This window comes from Varanus komodoensis, unplaced genomic scaffold (assembly GCF_004798865.1).
Source record: "Varanus komodoensis strain SLA01 unplaced genomic scaffold, ASM479886v1 scaffold6_2, whole genome shotgun sequence".
NCBI lineage: Eukaryota > Metazoa > Chordata > Lepidosauria > Squamata > Varanidae > Varanus > Varanus komodoensis.
In genome coordinates this window covers 16,726,222-16,733,548 of record NW_025336346.1, presented here as the reverse complement: position 1 = coordinate 16,733,548, position 7,327 = coordinate 16,726,222, and the positions used below count along the sequence as shown (strand labels likewise).

The window sequence follows — 7,327 nt, the reverse complement described above, 5'->3', positions numbered from 1 at the left end:
AATATTCAGAAGTTCAGAGCTTAGATTTATTTCCATGCTCCTGAGTTAAAAGCCCGGTGTTAGTCCCCCTTACATGTTAATCATAATACTTTTCCATAATATCAGAATGATTCTTTCCATTATACACAACCATTTTTTTTCTCCTTGGGTGGTTGGCACACATTCAAATTGGGCTGTCAGTTGATGGGGCAATTAAGAAAATGCGTCATTAGAATTGCATTGTATTGATTACTTTTACTTTATTTTTGTAATAAATCCTTGTAGAATTTGTGGACTGTTCAATTACTAATTAAAATCCTAGAATAGTAGAGTTGGAAAGCCTATGAGCCCAACCCCTGTTCAAAGTAATTAAAGTGTACCTGACAAATGGCTTTCCAACTGTTTCTTGAATGCCTCCGATGTAGGAGAGCCCGTGACCCCTCTAGGTAATTCATTCCATTGCCATACTGATCTAACAGGAAGTTTTTCCTGATGTCCAACTGGGATCTGGCTTCCTGTAACTTGAGTCTATTATTCTGTGTTCTGTGCTCTGGCACTATTTAGATCCTGGCCCTCCTCTGTGTGACAGCCTTTCAAGCATTTGAAAAGTGCTATCATATTTCCCTTCCATGCTAAACATACCCAGTTCCTTCAATCTCCTCATAAAGATTTTCAGTCTTTTTATTACCTTTGTTGCCCTTCTCTGAACCTCTCCCAGTTTGTCTGCATCTTTCTTAAACTGTGGTGCCCAGAACTGGACACAGTACTCAAAATGGGGCCTAACTAGTATTGAATTGAGGGGAACCAGTACCTCATGTAATTTAGAAGCTATACTTCTATTAATGAGGGCCAGAATAGCATTTGCTGTTTTAGCAGCCACACCACGTTGTTGACTCATACTCACTTTGTGATCTACAATTACAAAAGACTTACTTGTAGTATAGTTCAGCCAAATGTCTTGTAACTGTACATTTGGTTCCTATTAAATGTAATTCTGTTGCTTTCAGCCCACTGTTTCAACCTGTCAAGATCACTTTTGATGAGCATTCCCTGCACCTCCTCATCCAAGTCATTAACAACGTTGAAGAGCACTGGTCCCAGAACTGGGGCCTGTGGGTCTTGCTCCAATTTGAGAAGGTCCCATTGATATGTACATTTTGAATCTTACTGTGTAGCCAACTGTGTATCTACATAATAGGGCACTTCATCAAAACTTTACTAAACTGAAGGTATATAATGCCCACAGCTGCTTCCTTTCCAAAGCAAGTGAACAAGTCAATTTGTACAGAAGCCTGATGCTTGATTTAGCAATCAACTAACTAAAACATCAGAGTAGTTTGCTGGCACTTTTATTAATACTATTAACAATGGTATGCTAAGTACCACAGACACAAAGAATATAATAATATGCCTCAAAGAGCTTACAATCAACAGGAGACGGGACCTGGAGGAGTTAGAATTTGGCAATCTGTAGTGAGGAAAATGGGGAAAGCCTTAGATGATGACACAAAACAAAGGACACCCATCAGAGATGCTTTTGAAGCAAGCAGCCTCATGTACAGAGCGGGAGGGCCCATTGCAGAGTAATAGAAAGTACACAGATCATGGAGAAGGGCTTAGCATGAATACAGATTAGAAATGTGAATAATACAGTGAAGGACAGATGGGGAGTGCATCGTAAGTAGAACCATCCTGTCAATATGTACATTGATCTATCACCCTTTTCCCTGCAAGGAATCCAAGGTAGCTTACATAATCCTCCTCCTCTCCATCTTATCCCCACATTGAACTGTGAGGTAGGTTAGGGTGAGTCAGTCAATGGCCCAAAGTTACCCAGTGAGTTTCATGACATGAAAAGTAGAACCTGGATCTCCCAAGTCCCATTCCAGCACTGACTCCCACACCACAATTGTTTTCTCTGTGATCAGCAACCCCTGAGCTTGGAAGCATCTGACTAACTACTGCAGGACAAAAGCAGCAGCTGAGGCAATCTTTGTCTTCACCTCTCCTAGCCTGTAGATTTGCCCATCAAAAAGGTCCCTAAGATTGGGAGGGAGATAGGCTGTGAGAAACTCAGGATCACTTGCATCCTGTCAGCTCTGGTCCCCCTCCTCCCACTGAATACCTTTTCTCCTCATTTCCAACCTTGGACAGCTAGCTGGCAAAAGAGAAAGATCTGGGGCTAGATCTCTAACCCCAACTCCCATGACTTCAGAATGGTTTTCTGCATTTATCTGTGATTCCTCAGATGCTCTATAAGGGATCACAAGAAGGTCCTCTTAAGAACTAATATGCTTAAGACATCATATGCATTCGAAGAGGGAAGAGATGTCAGAAAGATCAGCAAGACATTATAAGTCTAGTAAGATACACCCAGACCACAAAAACGGTTTTAGTATCAGTATTTAGCATAGTAAGTAAAGCAGCAGATAAGTATTGAAGCTGTAAAGGAGGATGTCTGCGTACCAACTGAGCCTTCATATCAAAGATTCTCACTTGTTTGCACTATGCTATACAAATAATAAGCCTACGTAAATACGTAAAATCCTATTAGTTACTGAGCTAGTATTCCAATTGTTTTAAGTAGCTTCCTTTCGTTTCTGAGAATATCATGGTTTTTGTCATTATATAAACATTCATACCATACATTATTTTCAGACCTTTCTTTGGAAATTATAGAGGTGCGTAACAAAATTGTACCTGTTTGCCCTGTCCATCTTCTCTTCTCTATACACTGAGCAGAAATTCTAGATAGGCCATCTGTACAGTTGTACAAAGCAACAGATCTGCATATTTCCCTGTTTGTTGGAATGGCAAGGCATGAACATGTGGGAATCCATGTCTGTTAACAAGGTTCTTGATTTGTAAGCAGGTCTCCCACTTGTGAAGCCCCAGTTGTTGAGCTTTCAAGCTTGCTCATGCCTTATTAAAAACTTCGTTCTCTAATCTCCTCTTACCTAGTCTACAATTCGTTTTGCTGACTTTTAACCATTTTTTTCCAGGACACATTCCTGGCCCTAATTTCTCATTTTTTTCCTTTCTTCTTGGCTGGGTCTTTTTCATTTTATTTAATGTATATTAATGCTATTTTATTTAATTTTAAAATGTTTAAATGCTGTTTCATGTACGGAATTTTATTATTTTTATATCCTGTTGTGAACTGACCAGAGAGCATTGGCTATGTGCAGTATAGAAATGTAATAAATAAATAAAATAATAAAAGTAGAACAGCATCAGAACAAGCAATTTTTAACAGCACACTACAGGGATATGGATCATATCTATCCTATACTACTTTATAGCCAATACTGAGTTGCCCTAAAAAAAATAATAGGTAGAATACAACACCGCCTGCATACGAGCACAATCCATTCTGAAGCAATGGTTTTTCCAGGGTTTCTTTAGGAAGTGCTAGTGGTGGGTCCCAACAGCTCAACACAAACATCAAGAACACAACTGTATTGGACAATACCAATCAAAAACTAGAAAAATAAATCAGTTGCAATATATTGAGAGCAAATGAGGCATACACTAGTATTTTAATAATCAGTTTACAGTAACTTAGAAAAAAGCAGGTTGGATTGGTTAAACATACTGTATTTTTTTATTTAAGCACAATTATGGTTTACATGGACAAGTTTTTCCCTTATAGAACACCTGAGAACAGGTAATTGTGCCAAATCATTTTTGGAATGATTTCAAATGAATGCTAAATACATATTTTTTTTTAATAGGGAGAACACATGTTTTACATGATTTTGGCAGCTTGTCAAGGAATACCTTCTTCTCAGAAGGCAATAGTAACAGACTGACAGAGTATGTCATTTACCAAAAAACTTCCAGTTGTTCCAATTTTTATATAAATTTGGTTTAAACAAAATACTTTCATCCACCATTTTAAAAGCACCTGATAGGGTAATATAGGACAATTCAACTTTAAAAGAGCACTAAACATTGACTCCTTTCCTTAATTAAAAAACAGAGCAATGGCCATAAAAGCATTCTGGTTATGCAAATTATGGCCAGTTACAAAGAACTGAAAATTTGGCATGTTATTAATAGGCATGGAAACATGTTTACTATTAAAATGAGTGATCAAGTGGATTTCTCCAACAGTAGCTCAAATTCTTTGCTTCAGAGAAAGATGTCAAGTTTTTTAAAAAAATTATTTCCATTTTAAGTCACATATTAGTGCTATATGATCTGAGGGGTGTGAAACACTTGGTAAGGCCTGATGAGTGGTTACTTCTTCATGACTTGGCAGTGGAATTACTTGTTCAACCTCCAAAGCATTTGCATCAATGAAAATGTAGTCCAAACATCCATGGAAACCTCCAACATAATTAGTGTAGGCAGGTTCTCCACAAGCACTTTTAAGTCTGAATGGATGGGTTAACGACATTGTGCAGTGGTGCTCTTCTCCATCTGAGGCCCAGTCTTCATGATCTTCAGCAATACTGCCATTATTGACAAAACTGTATGTTCCAGTTGATGGTGTGCTATTAAAATCTCCACAAAATATGAGAGGTATAGCAGGATACATATCATTTATTACATGCCTGATATGGGACAATGCTATTGCAGCTTGGATTAGACGAATGTTTCCACCTAAAAATAGAAGAAAATATGGACCTGTTTTTAGAAATCATGGCCAGTTATTTTTAGAGAGGGAAAGAATAAAAAATCAGTTTAAGACATTTTACATCCCTGTGTCGATCCTAGGAGTTCTTTCCTGACCATATCCAAATGCAGGACACAAATAAAAAAAGTGATTAATTTTATTTATCATTCAGCAGATGGGGATATTCCAAAATAACCATGTATTGCTTCAATGAACTAAATACATTTTTACAGTAGATGGTATAGTTATTACTAATGTATGTCCCACTTATTTCAATACTCTGTACAGGACTAAACTGGATTTAGCTTAACAGGTATTTAAAACAAATGCAGTATTAAAAGTCTTTTTTGCCTCACATACAAAAACACTGTAGGCTGTAGACTTTCTTTTCCTCCCTCAGAAAAACACATTCAAAAACAACTTTTAAGATTGTTCACAAGTCATGGCTATAGGATTACCTTTTGGGTGCCAGTAGAGGTGGGTGTTTGCAACACAAATCTTTCTTGAAGAATCATTTGTAGACTGAAGAATGGAAACCTACAAAAAACACTGTATAAGTTTCCATAGCATAGACTTACAGAAGCACACCAGCAACAATTATGTAATAATCGGTCAACTAGTGCTACAAAACTATGGCAAGGATGCAGTGTGTTTCATCTTTTTCTTGACTGTCCCCATTGCCTATCAGACTTGTGACATGTGACTGATAGTCTTACTTTTGTGCCTTTTGCCAAACTCCATTCATAACAAGCTGTGGAACAGCCAGAAAGGACAGGACTCCTGTACCTTTAATGGAAATACAGCTTCTGGAAAAAAAAGTTCTATTTCAATAAGATGTAGAAGCTCTGCCTTTCCAACATGTACTCACTGCAATATTTAGATTGCTTATGCATATCTAACTCATTAAATTCCACCAAACCCTGAGACCAATACTTAACTTATACCTGCAAGACAGATGATCGTTGGAGCACTTTTTCCTGCACCTGGGGATAGAGGGCCAGCTTGTCTCGCAATTCTTCGTGTAAGGGATCTTCGAGCAGAGCCTGGTTTAAGGCAATGTCGTGCTGGCTGAGAAGACTGAACTTGTCCCTTCGGTAGAAGGTGGCCAGGCCCTCGTACTGCTTCTCTTTGATCTTGAAGAGACCCTCCAAGCCAAAGGCATCAAGTGCAGGGCCCAGGCTGTCAGCGAAGACCGATTTGTCTACCTCCTGCAGGCAGATGATGTCGGCGTTGTAGCCGGCCAACTCCTTCTTGAGCAGGTTTTGTCGGTAGTCGAGTTCCAGCGAGTAGGGAGCACAGTAGGGATAAAGCACGGTCCGCGAAAGCTCGGTCTGGGCGTAGATGTCGGCCAGAATGTTGTAAGTGACGGTGCGGATGAGGCCCGGGCCGGTCACTTTCTTGGTGTAGAGGTGCCGCGCATCGAAGGTGCAGGCGCCCGGGCCGGCCTCCACGGGGCCGCTGCTCTCCACCTCGCGGGCTTGCCCGTAGCGCCCCTGGCTGTTGCCCGGGGTGCAGGCAAGCTTAAGGCGCAGCCCGATGTGCGCGTTGCCGGGCGTGAAGATGCGCTCGGTGCCACCCGGGATTTCCACCCAACCATCGCCTCCGGCCGCCGTCGCCGGCTCGGCCTTCTGCTCCCGGAACCAGCGGAAGAGGCAGTCGCGTGGAGAGCCGAACTCGGTCCGAAGCTTGGGGCACAGCGGGAAGCCGGCCATGAGCGAGCGCGGCAGCTGGAGCTCCGTCAGAGCAGGCGGGTTGCGCTCCACGCGGTAGCGGGCCTCGCCGATCTGCAGCACGGCCCCGTCTTGCCAGGCCTCTGCGTTGGGCACGTCCTCGTCCACAGCCTCGCCATCCTGGGAGTAGAGGCACACGGTGGGAGGCGGCGGGGCCGGCGGCGGGGCCGCAGCTTCCGCCTCGGCCCGCGCTTTCTTGCTTTTCTTGGCCGCCTTGGCGTGGCCTTTCCCGGCGTTGTTGGCGATGCGAGCAAGCGCCCTGCCAAGAGGCTCCGCCTGGTCCCTCTGCATGTGCCGGGCGCTTCCGTCCCCCATCACGAACGAGACGCTGAGTTTAGGTTCGGCGGGCACGCAGCGCACCACGGCTCGCTCCATGGGTGCGCTCGGGAGGCCCCGCCAGCTCAGGCGCTGCCCGGTTGCCGTCCTCCTCCGCAGGCCGGGAAGGGCTCTCAGCGTCCCCCAGAGCAAGCGCCACATGAACCCGGAAATGCGGAGTCCACACCATTCATTCCTCCCTTCGCTCCCTGCCTGCAGCCACTCTTCTGCTGCCAGTCAGGACAGAGCCACTTTGGCTGCCCCGCCCCGCAAGGGCCGATGGGAAAAGCCGGGGTGGAAGAAGGGCGAAACGCAAGGCCTGCTGGGAAATGGACTCCGGAAGGATTAAGGCGCACAGCAGAAATAGGTCGAGAGCAGGACTCGTGGGGCGGGAGTCAAGCGATTCCGGAAGATTGCAGTCTGCATGCGTCCATTTATTAAGACTGTCGAGTGGCGTGGGCAGGAAGCGCTGGGTCATTCTTTTCCGGGCGGCCACCTTCTATTACAAAACTGAATCTGCAACAAAATGAAGCAGCGCGGGGTGCTTATGCTTCCGGCCCTCTACACACACGCGCTAGCTTTCCATTTCCTGTCCATTGAATATGCCCAGGCCTCGCATAGGCCTCTTCCCCTTAAATGTGCTTTGTACTCCTGTGAACCTCCTGATAACTTCATTTTGTGC

At 43.7% G+C, this 7,327-nt stretch overlaps 1 protein-coding gene across 1 annotated transcript; it reads right to left on the bottom strand.

Annotated features, from left to right (window-relative positions):
* Nucleotides 1–3,499: 3,499 nt before the first annotated feature.
* On the bottom strand, nt 3,500–6,905 carry PDE12 (phosphodiesterase 12). The gene is made up of 3 exons (XM_044451245.1): nt 5,545–6,905; nt 5,059–5,137; nt 3,500–4,587 (listed from the first exon to the last, which is right to left on the bottom strand). The coding sequence occupies exons 1-3, from the start codon at nt 6,805–6,807 to the stop codon at nt 4,145–4,147; spliced, it is 1,785 nt and encodes a 594-aa protein (XP_044307180.1). The 5' UTR covers nt 6,808–6,905; the 3' UTR covers nt 3,500–4,144.
* Nucleotides 6,906–7,327: the final 422 nt, after the last annotated feature.

Coding starts and splice junctions, on each gene's coding strand:
- PDE12 (XM_044451245.1), bottom strand. CDS start 6,807: ATGTGGCGCTTGCTCTGGGGGACGCTGAGAGCCCTTCCCGGCCTGCGG. Junction 5,138..5,544: donor AACGATCATCTGTCTTGCAG/GTATAAGTTAAG, acceptor TGTTTTTTGTAG/GTTTCCATTCTTCAGTCTAC. Junction 4,588..5,058: donor CCTCTACTGGCACCCAAAAG/GTAATCCTATAG, acceptor TTCTATTTTTAG/GTGGAAACATTCGTCTAATC.